At 38.1% G+C, this 16,328-nt stretch overlaps 1 protein-coding gene across 7 annotated transcripts in view; it reads left to right on the top strand.

Moving 5' to 3' along the window:
- RIPOR3 (RIPOR family member 3) overlaps positions 1-16,328 on the top strand; it is a 60,490-nt gene that overhangs the window by 12,460 nt on the left and 31,702 nt on the right. For 3 of the 7 annotated variants that reach the window (XM_076351957.1, XM_076351960.1, XM_076351959.1), the window contains 3 exons: positions 8,972-9,100; positions 12,789-12,935; positions 16,047-16,125. In XM_076351957.1, coding sequence (XP_076208072.1) covers positions 9,000-9,100; positions 12,789-12,935; positions 16,047-16,125 — 327 coding nt within the window. In that variant the 5' untranslated portion in view covers positions 8,972-8,999. Of the gene's footprint in view, positions 1-7,223; positions 7,347-8,971; positions 9,101-12,788; positions 12,936-16,046; positions 16,126-16,328 lie in introns of those variants that run through there. The other 4 variants (XM_076351961.1, XM_076351958.1, XM_076351962.1 and 1 more) reach the window with 4 other exon arrangements.

Below are 16,328 nucleotides of genomic sequence, written 5' to 3' on the forward strand. Positions count from 1 at the left end.
CAAGTGAAGTTTACATGCTTGTGGAGTGTGTACGGAAAGGGAACATTAGTACAGAACACAGTGTTAGGTTTGCTATGACAGCTACCCTAATTTGTTAGAAAATATAAGGAGTTCAAGCCTGTGTTAGAAGATACTGAGTAAATTCAGCCTAGATAAAATGTTCAAACACGCCAAATAATTTTTTGATGCTTCGGCTGTTAGCTGGCCAATGAGAGACATTCTAAATTGTCTTGATTTTGATGTCTCTTTCTAAAAAATACACACTTTTTCATTATCTTAAGATAGGTACCGAGATTCACTAATCAGTAGTGGAAATACTGACTTTGAAAAAACTAAGTCTATGTCTACTCAGCATTAAAGAAAATACTTTGCTTTAAAACATAAACCTTTTCTCTCTCCTATTTGCCTCTTCTATGACATTTTGTATACTTTTCCTCTTTTTCCAGTGTTCTTTGGGATACTGATCCTAACTTAGCAACTTCATTATTTCTGTGGCACAAGATTGTCTTGGTAACATTTATGGGAAAGAAACATGGTTGCCATAGGAAGATGTCTTAATGGTTTAATTCTTAATAAAGGGACAATTTTCTTGATCAGACAGCTAAATGACTGATAGTTTCTCCCACTTCAGAAGCATGCCCCAGGACACATACCGGTATATTGTGATTCACAGATTTCAGTTTTTGAAGGTATCAAAATACGTCCCACATACTGTTGAACATCAAATTTCACTATTACTGCAAGTTTGTCATCTGATTTGGTTAATATATTCTTCTCAGTGTAATAATCAAAATGTATATCTATCCATCGTGGTAGTTTCTATTGAAGCTTAGACTTGGGACTTTCCACAACCCTATGGCTGAGATAAAGGACCTTCCTGATTTCATAATTGACCTGGAAATAGGCTTTCAGGAGGCTCCTGCATTAGCCGATGGATGGAGACATGATCGTACCTGATAAGTCTATCTGTAACATACATTCAGGCGTAGATTGGGGAAAACAAGGAGAATGAGATATGTATTACGGAAGACTGTTCCTTGGGGTTCCTAATTAAGAAGGAGGAACCTCTCAAGGACAGAATTGGTAGGATTCAGTGCCTTGCCACTAGGAAAATTTTCCTTTGTCAGAAATGGAAGAGCCTGTTCATCACTTGTGAATTGCTCTCCCTCAGTGCCATCTGCTTCTTCTCTTGTTAGGAATTTGTTTTTAAGTATTCATTATAATGTAGCTAACTGCAGACTCAAATTCTGCCAAAGTTGAAAAAGCTGCAAGTCAGGCTAGCGTGTGGAGCCTGCCACATTCCTGAATCTCTGATTCAGGCTTGCAAGTTTGTCATCAAGTTTGAAATTGAAACCAGAGGAGCTAGCAGCAAGCCCTGTCCTCATAAATCAGCTGATAATGGGTGAATTGTTTTGTGCCTTCACCTGAAGAGGAAAGCACAACTCAGTGCAAAAGTACTCACAGCAAGTAGAAGAGCTATGATCTAGGCAAGCATGGACAAACGTCGTGTGGCTATATGAATATGCCACATATTGGCAAAGGAAGTAAACAGGCATTTTGGTTATGTGCAATCACTGATTCTTTTCTTCTTACAACATTACCAAAAAGTTACAGGGGGATTTACAGCCAACCTTGATTCCGAGTAACAAATTTCCATGAAAGAAATAGGCACAATACATCAGTGTGTGATCCGTGACAAGGTCTCCTTTGTGCTTCATTTGTTTGATATCTGCTGCCACTAGAGGGAGGTACAAAATTGACCACAAAATTATGTCTTGAAAAATAGTTTCCAGGTCATTAACTAAGTGCAGGCCAACATTTGCTGCTGGGATTCTACTGGAAATCTGGAATAAATGACTGATTAATTTCCTCTGGATGTGCACCAGTGTCACTGAGAATAGAACTTGGATCTGTATGCTTAGGTGAAAACTAATTAGAAATACAGTAACATTTTGAATCACAGGCTTGAAAAACAGGTCATCTTGGACTTGAAAGTTGAGTCCTGTGTTCAAAGAACTACACTAGAAATGGTTACATCAGAGACGCTACCTCCAGCACAGGAGAAACTATCTGAGGGGACTGCTTATGATGTTTAAATTTATTGCTGCATAGGAAGCCTGGACTCCAGAACTTAATTTCCAGAAGCTGGCATAAAGCTATAGAAGGGCCTAATGAGTGAAGCAAGATCAAAGCCGTTTATCTGATTTTCTTTTTATGGCTTGAATACGGCTAGGAGGAAAGTATGTCAGATATGCAGTATTTAAATATATATTATGAGTTGAATCTTCCTAGATAAAATTTGCAAAAGTACCAAAATGAGTTACACGCTGAAGCCCCATCTTTCTAAATAATGTAAGCTATGAATGTAATTCTTATTAAAAATCAATTGAACTAGCTCCTAAGACCCTAAATTACTTTTGAGAATGGGATTACATTCCTGAATCATTTGAGATTTTCAAAATACAACCCGACAGAGGTAAGTTTGGTGCAAAGTAAAGGGCCTGTCTAATAATCTGAGTTAAACAGGTTTAGGCCAAGAAGTTCTGTGGAACACATGTGCAGCTATGTAGAGAAGCAAAATCTTCCACTTGCAGCAAAATTGCTTGTAATTGCTCACAGTGCTCAGTCTTAAAACAGCAGAAATGTCTGGTGAATATGAGTGGGAGAATGATTGTTCATGGCTCTGTACAGCTATATCCAGTGGACTTTACAGCCCTGTAGCTAAACATACCTCTTTGGTAGAAGATGATTCCCTGCATGGACTGCATTTTTCTGCAAAGAAGGCTGAACAAGTTCAGCTGTCTACATTGTTTTATTCCCATTATAGGAACCAGGGGGGAGAAAGAGATGAGTAGGGGTGAGATGGGAGAGCAGGAAAAGTGCAAGGGAGAAGCAAAATTTACCTCTTAGTGCTTCAGAGACGGGTGATAAAAGTACTAAGGGGAAAATTTTCAAAAGCTCATCACAGGCAGCTATTTGTCTCTATTACCTCCATTTTTGCAAATCTGTTTTACCATATAATAACAAAATATCAAACATACATTTTCCGTATCTGTAACTGCAGTGGCTCTTCCCCTGTCTGTGTGTTGGACTAGTTACAGGTTATATGTGTTGGTGTGAGAGACCAGTTCTAGATAAATGATATCCACAAGTCAGAATTCCTATGTTAAAGTGAATTACATATAACCTTTTCAGATTCTGCTGTGAATCCTTGTGCTGTGAATCCTTTCTGTGGAAAGGATTTATCTGAAGAAAGGATCCCTATATGGCTGTAATGCTGTGTTAAAATAGCTATATTGATATGTAGCATCAAGGGCACTTTCTGTCTCCCTAATTCAAATGACTTTTCATCTGTAGAAAAATAACCAGAGAAATTTTTCTTAGTTCTGCCAATAACTGTATAAATAGAATGTTTGTCTAACAATTGAACAAAAATGCTTAAAATTTAAGGGGTTTTAATCATAAATTTGGAATGTTTATTTAGCAAAGTAGACATTGCTACTGAGGTCAATGGTTTTTCTAAAGAATGCTCGAGAGCAAAGATTAAATATAGCGTGTATTTTCCCAGTGGATTCAACACTGTGCTGTACACAAGATGGTCACTTCAGTCTTTCTTCAGTCAGTCTTCATTACGTCTACCTTTAGAGTAATTAGGGCTGAGTCATGATGTTATCACGTCTCAGGAGTTTCATTAATTTTAATGGTCTGGATTCTTTAGATGTCCAATGCTGTGAAGTAAGTGCCAAGGTCTAGAAATTTCCAGCGTGTTCCATGGTACATTGAAATCACAAAAAGCTTCAGTGGTTCAGGCCCAGATCAGCCCTAAGACTTTGTTCAAAATGTTTGACAGTATTGTAATACATTGTGGCAATCTGATTTTTTTTTTTTCTTTATCAGTGTCATGGAAGACTCAAACGCCATTGTCTGCCGCAAATGTTTTGAAATGGATACCACCCATCATAAGCATTCAGAAGTGTTAGTTAATTCCATTGTTCCCGAGTTTTGAAATAAATAAGAGGAAGGAAAATAATTGTGATTACATCAATGTGATGGTAGACAAATGTAGCCCAGTTTGCAAAATCAGTCTTAAATTTGACTTATGCTAGAAATTTTTTGGTGTCATTATGTTAGGGTTGTCTTTTCACCTATTAACTGTTTGCAATATATATTTCTATCAGCTAAAACCCTAATACAGATGCAATTATAGCAACAAAACAGTAATTGTGGTGGAGTTTATAATAAATTCAGGGAAGTGGAATGACTAACTTAGCACCGTTGACTGAAGTTTTTTTTGAAACAGCAGATGATTGTTTGGCATCACATATCATTTCTAGAGTAAGTCCTAATGTCTCTAAAGTCCCTAAATGTTCATCTACTTAATCACCACTGATTTTGGTTACGTACAGTGAAAATTGAGTTTCAGTAGAAATGGTATAAAACCAATACACATTAATGGCAAATTTGTTTGGCTGTCACGGAGCTGAAATGAATTTTATAAAGCCATGCTCTAAAAAGACATAGATTCTAGGTGGCAACCCTACAATAAAATCTATGTACTATGCTATGCAGAAATCCACTTACTAAGAGAATTCTCCATATAGGCACAAATATAAGCCACATATTTTAGGGTCAAGGCTGCAGTCCCTCCAATAAAATGTTGAGCACATCGGATACTGAGAAAAGGATTATGTTGTGAATGAAAATCAACAAAATGAAATCAACTCTGTTCTGTTTCCACAACTAGAAGATAGAATGGCTCTACTGTCCTTCCAAGTAAAGCTAATGTAATATTTACAAATAAAATTTCATATAAAAATAATAACAATAGTCTAAAAATGTAAGGAGAAAGTTAGCATCAGGCGGTGTAAGACAAATTGTCATGATCACGTAATGTATCCAGAATCACAAACATGATCCTAAGACATTGAAGTGATTGACATTTGATAGTTTGTGTTCAGTCATTGTGTTTATTTTCTATAGTGACTAATAATTTACTTGATTTCAAACTGGCTTTTATTTTGTTAGGCAGCTGCTGCTTGCTGAAGCCAGTGAACAGCAGGTACTGACGTACTAGTGAGATATGTAGCCTCTTGTTGCCTAGGCTATCAACTCGGTGTGTGTGTCCACAATTAGCTGAAGGAAACAGAAGTCTGGTACAGTTTTTGCAGACACACAACTAGGAGCAAATGCGTGTCTCTTAACCAACCGGTCATTCACAATTGGAACACTATATATTTTAAGGAAACATGAATACCTTGCTCTAGCAACAGTTCACCAAGTTCAACTGAACCTCTTGGAGATATTAAAAGAAAAACATGGCTACTAATTTAAAATACAAAACACAAGCAGAAATATTTTGCAAGAAGTCAGTGAGTCATATTTTCCTCATAAAATTGTTGAAACCATTGTGCCCAGAAACAATTAAATATGTGACTAGGGCTGGAAAAGTTTAGCCATAAACACAAACAGACACCAGTTTTTAATTTGTAGAGGATGAAGGTCATTTGACTTGAGGAATATCCTAATACTAACAGAAACAAAGCAGAACATGCAGTTTGAGTGTACTCACTGCTGCATAGAAGCTCAAATGTTTGGCCCTACATGCCTGGATACTTGGTAACACTGAAGGTTAAATGCTAATAGTCTATTATGGCAAATCATTGAAACAGGGGCAAACAAACATACTCCTTTAATTTGAAAAAAAATACTCTTTTGATTTATATTAAAAATACATTACTTAGACCTGAAGTCTCAATCTTACAAAATTGCATGTATTAAGGTGTTTGAGTCAATTTTAGTACCTGGCAGTGTGGAGGTCTGTTTAAGACTCACAAGCTTTATAAGACTTTTTCAAGACTTGTTTTTTCCAGTAGTTCAGTGTTTCTATTGCCCCTGGCAATAGACTCCTTCAGTTTGGCCTGATATTTTTGCACTCTACCTATGCCCTAGCTAGCTACTGTATTCACATTCTGTGCTTTTTGGGAAGATTAGAAGAGAGGAAGTTCCTCTGCTCCCCAGGGTATAATCCCTGTATTTATGAGATTTGGAGACATTGGCCTACACAGCAGAGGTTACAGGTTGGAAGACAGATTTGAACTCAGCTTTGTCGGGGGTCCTTTGTCCTTATCTGATTTATTTCTAGCCTAAAGGGAGAGTTGAATTTAAGATGTGTCCAGATGCTTTTTCTCAGGGGCAGTTGTAATGTAGCTCAGCACTTGTATACAGACACTCTGGCTAGCAAAACCCTCTGTTTAAACAACTGCATTTATAAATCTTTCTTACAAATGAAAATGTTGTCTTGACATCCTACTTACGGTCTTCTACTCAGAAGTGTGAAATGAGCTGTAAAATTTCTAGGTCGCTACAAAAAATATATATGCAGGTGTGTACCAAGTGGTATTTGACTTTGTCGACATTTCAAAGTAAGAAAGATAACCCCTTTAATGGTGCTTTCCTAGCATTATTTAAATTCTCTTCATTCTTATAAGAGGGAACTGTGAAAATGTGCTGGTGAATTGCTTTTGAATGTAGCTACATGTTACAGCAGAACATGACACGGTCAGTGGCCTTGAGGACTGAGCTTTGTGCAGTTAAAAAAAACAAACAACCCATGAGAATTCTTAAATGCTTATGGCTGTGCGCAAGTGAGGTCCAATTCATCTCTCATTTCTACTAATTTGCAACAGTGTATCTTCTTGAAGTCCAGAATTATATTTGATTTATAAAAAAACGTGGCAACTCGAGAATCGAGTCTAGGCAATTTAAGCAGTTTATTTCTTTCACCAGCTGAGTTTTGGGGGGCTGTACATTTCCAACTTAATTCTTCACAGTTCAGTACCACAGATTTTTACTTTGGGAGTCTTCTCATAATTTTCCACTTTCTGTTCCCTGTCAAGGGTCTGCCTGTTTTTGTTTGTTTCATATCTATATGCTTCAAAGGCTTTCAGTCTCATGCTATGCAGGCTTTAGGAGTCCTATAAAATTAGACAAGCTTTTCCTGCACTTTCTTCCTCCCTTTTACTCATGAACTAACTTTCCCAAGTTAGAGAGCTAAAGAATAGATCCTGGGAATCTGACTTAGCCTTGATGAGGGGTGTGGTCAATAACCATGAGGCTATTCCTTTTATTTCTTCCTTTAACAGCTTGTTATGCAATTACTTTTTTCAGTAAGTTGCATGGTTTTTTCAGCCTAATGATCCTTTTGATGGGGTGACTGTTCACAGACTTATAAGCATCTGAAAACTAGAGGAAAGAATGGAAAATATTTTGAAACTTCATCTGTGATGGATGCAAGTACGATCTCTGATTAAGGGTGTTAAGGAGGCGTCCTTTCAAAGCAAGAGAACGTAAGTGCTGTACAGTTTGATTAAAAGGTGATTAAGATGCACCTAGATTTTTCCATGTAACAGATTTCTATTGATACTACTGAAGCTATGGAGTCATGTGGACTTCGATGCACTGAGATACAAAATACCTAGCCATGCCCAACACCTCTTTTGACAAACTATGTAGCTTGCAAAGCAGGTAGCTGTTTGGCTCAAATTCATCATTTTCACATCTTGTTCTAAAATTTTTTGCCTGTTTTTCACAGATTTATTCATAAGCTTGGTACAGCCTGTAGAACAGACAAAGAAATGGGAGTCTTAGACCTCAGCCCAGGGATCTGACGGAGCGGCTTCTAATGAAATAGTCAGGTCTCACTGCAGGATCTCTGCTTGTGGAAATCCATGACAACTTTTGTTACTGCTTTAGTAGATAATGATACCTAAAGCATAGTCACTTACAGTAATTCCCTGTACTTGTAGACTAGCCCAGAATTAGCAAAACACTCTCAAATCTCACCCCTCTTGGGAAGTATAGTTTAACCATTCAGTTCTTTATATGCAGTCTGGAAGAGCATTGAGTTAGGTTGCTCTCCAAGTTAGTGGCAGAGCCAGGAAAAGAGTCTTATCCTGACATTTCTGGGCTTCTAGTCTGACTAATTGTAGCCATGCTGGTGGGATAATGTCAGGCATAGGGGTTGAGTGTGGATGTTTCTTTCCAGTATCTACTCTGACAGATTAAGAGCTCACTGTTCTTCAGAGCACATTCTGTAATGTAGGACAAACTTTTGCATGGAGCATCTCCATGTAGAGCTCTTTACTGGAGTTTGCACTTCTCTCTACAAATAGATACTCCAGCTTTTTGTTTTACTCAGTTTTACTCAGTTGTGGTGTTTACATTACAGCAGCTTGAGGGGGGGAAGGAAGGGAATTTTTCTGTATATTAACTGTCTGGGTGATTTTCTACAGCTGCTTTGAAGGATATGTCTGTTACTTATATTGTAACTTGGACTCTATAGACATATGGCAGAGAACACAATTCTCCAGAAAGCAAAGGAGTTTGACTGATGGAAAACAGAAGAGAGCAATCCAAGAGAAATCCTGCCAGAGGAGGAGCCTGAACCTGAAATTTACTGTTGAAACTACTTCTGCCTTGGGCTTAAGTACCACACTCAGCCAATTCTGCCATTGACTTCAGTGTGGCTCTGCACAGATGCAAGGAACTGCTTTTTGGACCTCGCTAAGTCTGGAGCTTAAGTATTGTTCTGGCATCCATACTGATTTGGAAATACACCGGTTGGCCTGAACTCCTTAAGCAGTGGGACAATTACAGGGTTTTTAAAAAATCAGAAATGTAGAGAGTCTGTGAATTGAGGCTATTCTGGCTTTTACATAGTGAGTTTGTAAAATCAATCAGAAATTGAAGAGGGCATGAGAGATTTCATTTTAGACTATTCAATCCCTTATTAATTGTATTGTGGATGGCAACAGAGGAAACGTGTATAGCAGACAAGTCTTTTTTTTCTATTTAATCTACTGTCTGTTGTTCTAACTTTCCACTTTCATGCAGCTCAGCACTTGCAGCAGCACAGGTCTAAGCTTGAACTGCCAAGAAGGTTTTGACTCATCTGTTTTTCTGTTTATTTCAGAAGCCGGTAGACTTCCTGACTGGCAATCATGTCGGTCAAGCTCACATTTGTCTCTCCTGGTGACGGGGGTGGTATCAGCAGGAGTTGTTCCTTCACTGGATTCAGCACTGTGCAAAGCAGAAAACTAGCGTAAGTACACAAAAAGAAAAGCACCTGGTCATTTGGGCAACAGACATTAGGTACCGTGAATGTATTTTTTAACCTAAGGCATCTGTGTGTAGAAGTTGTTCCTTAATTTTTATCTTAAAACTATTGAGTGCTGTCGTGGTTCACTGATAAATAGCTATACTTCACACCATACTGTCTTACTAGTATACACACTGTACTTCAGAGATGGCTGGATTTCAGAGGTTATGTATCAGGCTGTTAATAGTGTTAATAGTGTCCATTTCTTCTAGAAAAATGAAGGGCTGCGACCCTTCCTGCTAGCAGCCTAGTAGTAACTGATGTTCTCTGACTAAAACCTTCTGAATAGTTATGGTAATTAAAAATCTCATAGAGCTTTAAAAAGGTCTCATAGACCTTTAAAAATGTTAATGATGAATCCTGGCAAAATATGTAACTGAACCCAACTCAAGTTCTCCTGGTGTTATTTAAGCAGAGCAGCATTATATGAGAGGAGGGCTGCTTTCTGGCAATGCCAGAAACGAGGGAAAGGGAGGAATACAAAGAGGCCAAGAAGGCCACCGCAAATTTGCTGCTATCAGTAACAGGTCTATAGTATAGCTAAGGCTGCAGTCCAGTCTTCAGTCAAGCCCCGTAATTGCTAAACCATCCTGCACTGTTTTTCCCTTTTTGCTTATCATCAATTGTTGTGTAGCATTGCTCTGTGTAGATAACTGTGCAGCTTTTCCACTAGAAGTGCTCTTGTTCTTTTTCTGAATTTAGTGATCCCTGTATAGCCTGTCGAGTGCTTTTAGCAGATATGATATATCAATGGAAAATTAATATAATCTCTGACTGCCAATGCATGCTAGAATAATAACAAAGTGAATCATTTAGCAGTATCATATAGAAGTATGGGAAAGTATGCCTCTAAAAGTATCGTACTCAAAAAAATCCTATTGTGTATCAGTAAAATACCTGACCATCATAAAATATATTTTCAAAGAACCAAATGACTGAATTAACCTTTTAGTTGAACACAGCATGGTAAAGTATAAGCAAAAATGAAATTCCAGCATGATTGTGATGTAATCAAGAAGTCTTCACATTTGAATAAATGAATTTGTTGTGGAAGCTGAAAAATAATATTACACCTAGCAAAGATAGGACATGTAAAATCACACCAATCACTAAGATCTTGAGAAAAACACTGTCAATAAATTATATAACAGAAGTTTATATAAATTATGTATATTTATATAATATATAGTGGAAGTTCTAGCAGGGAAAGGATCTACCAGGAAAAGTGTTGAAAAGCTGTTTCTCCAAGAAAGGCACAGTCCAGCAGGGTAAGAATGCTCCAAACAGAGGAGTTCATGTATCCCTTAAGATTATTCTGTTACTTTTAGCTGCAAGGGTTTTCTAACCAAATGCCTCTCTTTATGCATTTTTTATGATATTGCTTTTCATTATTTAAGTGTTTAGACAGACAGTTTCATTCAGGAATCACCGCAATAAGGAAAATTTGCGTACTAGATACTCAGTCACAGCCCAGTGAACACCCAAGAGCCTTCTCCAGCATAGTGAAGAAATTTTTTAATCACCCTTTCCTAACTTTTCTCTCCCTCAGGCACTGTTGCAAAACACAGCAGGAGATTGCAGGGGCCCTATGCAAGGTCTATCCAAAGGATGACACACAAATCAGGTCCACATGGAGATTCTTAAGCAGATGCTAAATATACTTTTGCATTTCTTTAGCAACTTCCTTTTGAGGCTCTCAGTCAGACACACTATTTCATTTTTCCTCACAGTGGTCCCCACAGGAAGTAAATATTATTACTGTTATCTATAAAGTGGGAAATCTGATACTTAAATTGTTACGTTCACAAGGGAAAGCAGCAACATAGCATCTAGCTTTTAGCTACTGTCCCTAAAGGCCCACATCAGCCACTTAACTTTTCTATGAAATGTATGAAGGTGGGATTCTTAACATCAGTGAACTGAGTACGTATGGGCTACATCAGTCAGGAGGAGATACTGAGGAAAACGGTGAGTTTTAAATTGCAACCGATCCGTATGCAGTGCTTAGATGCTATACTTTAACTGAAGGGAAATTATTTCCTGAATTTAGGATTTGCAGTCCAAAACTTTGAAGGTAAATATCAAAGTCTTTTCCTTTCCAAAAAGAAAACAATAGTAATGTAAGTTTCTAATTTAACAGTTATGTTCCTTGTTACAGGTAACCTGAGCTCCAAATGGTTTGGTTAATTAATACTTTACATTAAGCCATCATAAAAAACTAAGATAATCATTGGGGTGAAGAAATTAAATATCCAGTAATGTTTGGCAACACCTAATTTTATCAGATTTTTTGCAGATTATATGTTAAAAAATGGAGTTAAGTGGAAAATTAGCACCAGGATAATTAAAGTAGTTACTTGAAGGTTTCTATAATGGGACTGGGGACAGCTCTCAGGTGTGCTGGGCCTAGGATTTAATCACTAATAATCTCCTTAGGCCTTCAGTCACATGCCTAGAACTTAAAAGAGCCAGTGGCTACATGCCTGTTGACTATTACAGGCCTGTTGAAGTTCATAATTTCTCCAGGTGAGCTGGATCGAGGCTAGAGATTGTAGAGAAAGTGGAAAGCTTCTCTGAGAGCAACCGGTTGGCTTGGCTTGGTGGAATGGGAAACTTCTTTAGATAATGTTATTTTAGAGGTTGACAAGTTTAGAGTATTGACAAAACTATATAAAAATAAGTAAGGCTTAGAGGAGTATATAGATAGAGGTAAGCCAGGCAGGAATCTGACAATGTGAAAGAACTATTTGCAGAGAGCTCATTTTCTGTCTTAAATGTTGTATATAACTAATGGCTCGGGCTGTTCTAACTATTTAGGTTAGCACAAAAAGTCCTGTGTGTGGGACTTCTGTTAGAAACAATATTTAATTTGGGTTTTGCAGTTGCTTTTAAAAGTAAGTGAGGTGTTAGATGCTGAAAAAACAACCTGATAATTATATCTTGTATGCAATCTAGGCTTGGTAGCTTGCTTTTCTAAAACATGGTAGAGCTCTAAGCCATCACTTAAATGGATGGTGAATGCAGGCAAAGAAATAGCTATTTCTAAAGGCTTTTTATGTTAGCTTTATCAGTTAGATCTTGAGCAGATTAAAAGCTTGTTGTCTTGTTTTCCTGAATTGGAGGTGAGAGTCAGAATGTCCTTGTCTTGCAGCATGGCTTACTTGACTAGTTCTGTAGTTGGCCCAACAACTGGTGTGAATATGCACACAGAAACAGGGCCTTAGCTAGATGCCATGTATGTCTGTTAAGACAATTGCTAGCAGTATGAACATTAACTTGTTATTAACCTGTTATAAAAATTGAGCTGTTCTCTTTCTTGCTCGGTGCCCCCCCCTTCCCAAAGAAATGGACCTGCACAATTTTTCTTTATTTAAAAAGGATAAAAGTGAACCACTAGGCTTCTCAGATTCTGCATCAAGCTTGAAGATGTTTCTTATTGAAATTATTATTGTTGAAGTCACAAAAAACCTTAACTTTCTGATGTTGTCTGTGAAAGTATTCTTGGTGTGTCCAAGAGCTTTGTTCTTTTGAGATATGGGTATATGGGATTGGACATATAACTAGAAGCTTTGTGGGTTACATGTGGTGATGGGTTGTGCATCTTTCCCATATTTCTTTTCTCTCGCTACAGAAAGTCTCTCAGCAGAAGTTCAGTGAGATCAAGAATGTCACGGAAATCCCCCAAGGCTTATAATTCCCTGCAGAAGGGTGCAGTCATCTGGGATCCAAAGCCACTGCAGGTGAAGAAAATTTTTGAAGCTTTGAAGAAAGGACTTAAGTAAGGACTTTTTAAATATTGTAATTTGCCTTACCTAGTCATGCTGCTTAAGTCTGTGTATCGTTGTTCTCTGTCTCCATCTGGCATCTCTAAACATATGTAGTGACTTCCCAGACACTGGCTTGGGACCTTGTAAAACAAGTTTCATTCACTCTCAGGCAGTCTGCTTGCAACCAAAGTGCTCTGATGTTTTTGTTTGTTCCTGGTTTGTTACACTTCTCTAAAGTCAATGGCAGGTAGAACTCTGTGGGGAGTTCTCCATCTTGTGGGGAGCAACTGAGCTCTCTTGAGGAAGGGAGGCTTTCAGAGCATGCAGGGTGGCAGGCAGGAAGTTTGCAGATCGAGGAGAGACTTGGATAGGGATGGGACAGCCAGACCTGGGGGTGATTGGCAGAAAGTTTCTGGAGAGAGAGCTGTGTGGAGTTTGCTTTAACTCAAAAAGCTGACTTAAAACCAAGTCTGAAAGCAAGGGTGTGCCCTGCAAGGACACAGTGGGGAGGCTGGTTCAGAAACCACTTATGGTTAATAAACCATAAACCTCCCTATGCTAATTAGAAAACACTTAGAGTTACATATTCTAGTGGGGTTGGCTTTCTCGCATGCTTTCTCACACGCTCTTTATTATCATTGACTGCACAGTCAATCTTGCATCAGTACAGACTGGAGTGAAAAGGCTTAAAGACCAATTTTGTCCCTTGTCTCCGTCTGGCAGATGTGGGGTGTATGCAGCAGACATAATAGAGATCAAAGGGTGGGCTGGCAATCTGAATTTAGGGTGTTCTGGCTTTGAGGAAGCTGTCAGTTACCTCATAGGAAAGCTGATATTATTTAATGCTGAATGCTCATCCAACATGAGCATGGAAGAACTTGCTTTCTTGGTATTATAGACAGGAAAGGAAGTGGCGGTAAGTGCTGTTTGCCTCCATCAGTGGTTGAAATTGATCAACCTTTAACTGAGTCCTCAAATCTTATTTTATAAAAATACACATATCCAATTGTTACTATTGATGGGTCTAGCGTAGTCACAGGAACTTCATTTACACCCTGAAGCTACTATCGGAAGATAAAATACCTTTTCTTGGATTTGTAAACCCTGTAGCTCTTTCTGCTGCCATCCTACTAACTAACAGTTCCTTCACATATGTTGCTGCTGTCCTCAGAATTTTGGTACTGTATTAATTCTGATCATAGTTTGTTTTCTTAAGCAAAGAACATAAATGCACTGTAATAATATATTTTAAACTCAGACGTGTCACATTTTTATTCTGATAAAAGACTATAAAGTTTTAGCCCTAAAAAATATCGGTCAATGTCTTATTAGTGGATTTAGATTTAAAACAAATAACAAAACCAAATGTTTTTGCAGAGTTTAGAATTTATAAGAGCTTAGGGAGGAGAAACCGTAAAGTGGATCAGAATTTGTTCCCAGTTCTGCAGGGAATGCCATGTGATCACACTCCTGCCAAAACTGAGTAGCTAACTAATTGACTAAAGTAACATACAGAAAACAACTGTATCAAATAGCAATGCAAAGTCCAAATTTTAAGTAGATGCAGACTAAGTCCACTTGGTGCTGGAGTGACTTGAATTTTTAGTACAGAACATGTTTTACGTGCCTGTTTCTTTATAGCTATAGAAAATAACTCTTTATTCTGTTAACCATCTGGGTACCATTCCAATAACTCTTTATTCTGTTAACCACCTGGGTACCATTCCATCAAGCTGGCAATTCTAACATACTTAAATCTAAAAGTGATGAAGCTGTTCTGAAAGGTAAGTGAACTCTTTTCTGCTACCAGCCTTGGCTACTTCTGCACCGAGCTGTTAATAGGCAAGCGTAAAGAGCAGACAGCTGAATGCTGGAGCCACTGGGTGTCTTGGGGGAACTGGTTTTGTAACAGTAAGAAAATGAAGTGCATTGAAACAAATGTGAAGAAGTGTAGCTGTCTAAAATGAAGTTATTTTGACTGCTCAGAGACAGTGTCTTATAATGTAGTATTTACCAGGTGAGTCTTGTTCCCTTTTAAACATCAGAGGAAAAAGTTACCTAAGTCTGCTCTGTATTAAAAGCAAAGTTGGAAGAAGATGGTCTCAGCAGAAATAGTTTAAGGCCCTGTGGGAACTCTTAAGGGACAACCTTTGCATGCAAGCAACTCTATAGAAGCCAACTATCACAAAGTGCTTCACACCTTGCAAAATAGTTCTCATTCTGGAAAAAGTAATGGTCACATTAAGAAACTGTCTAGCATACTAAAAGGTGGTATTCAGCTCTGTTTGCTAAAACACTGAATGACATGTGCCCTACCTTACATGTGGAGTACTTCTATGGGCTTGGTTTTGTAGTGCCAAGTGTTTCATATTGCAATTCTTTGGCTTTCTAAGATGGAGTTGGTTGATGAATTCTTACTCTTCAGTAAGAAGAGACTTGCTCAACAAATGAACTGATCTTCCACCTTACAGAAAAGGTTCCAGAAGGCCAAACAGGAATAGTTAGAGAAATCTGAAAATGAGATCTGTGAGCTGGGTTATGTGTGTGTTAGAACTTGCTATTCTCCTCTTACATCCCTCCTTTCCTCTTGCCTTTAGTAGTACTTCCAGCTCTACTGTCTTGTTTTGTTTTGCTTCACATTCCTAGAATAAATCTTTCACTTGAATTATCTATTTTAGATGAAAGGAAACAAGAAATAGTGAATGTCTGAATGCAGTGTGTACATACCTTACACAGTAGTGGTGGCCTTCTTGAATTGCACTGTAGCATTCCACATCTTGGAGGAGTAAAAGGATTCAGGAGGATTCCTAATGTACAGCATCTTTAAATGTTAGGTAACAGTAACCAGCATCTTCTGGCACTGGCACAAGTGGCACAATACGTACAGATGCTCCTCTAGGAGTGACTTTGCATTTAGGACAAACGTTTGTCTATGAAAACCACCCTTTCTCATCTGTTGACCCATGTTCCTCTATGTAGCCATTCACATCTCTAGAGAGTAAAACAAGAGAAGTCTTCTAGAGAAGGAAGTTGTTTTGTAACATTCTGCTGAAAAATTCTTTGGAAAGGTGTTACAATGAATGTACCAGAAGAATGTAACACTGGGTTTTCTTCTTCTCCAGTGAATACCTGGAAGCGCATCAGGCTGAACTGGATTATCTCTCTGGTCGACACAAAGATACAAAAAGGAACTCCAGATTGGTAAGATGCTTTTAATGTGAAATATTTAAGTGACTTTAAAAATCAAGTCACAAAAGTAGATGCTCTCTCACACCTGGGACTCCCAGGGGTTTTCCAGTTAAAGCATTGAGGTGAAGTCCAGCAAGGCATCACAATCAGAAATTTACCAAGCAAGTTAGCTCTAGATGTGAGAATTAAACTTGGGATTTCTCATTTTCAATATC

Source organism: Aptenodytes patagonicus, chromosome 14 (assembly GCF_965638725.1).
Source record: "Aptenodytes patagonicus chromosome 14, bAptPat1.pri.cur, whole genome shotgun sequence".
Taxonomy (NCBI): domain Eukaryota; kingdom Metazoa; phylum Chordata; class Aves; order Sphenisciformes; family Spheniscidae; genus Aptenodytes; species Aptenodytes patagonicus.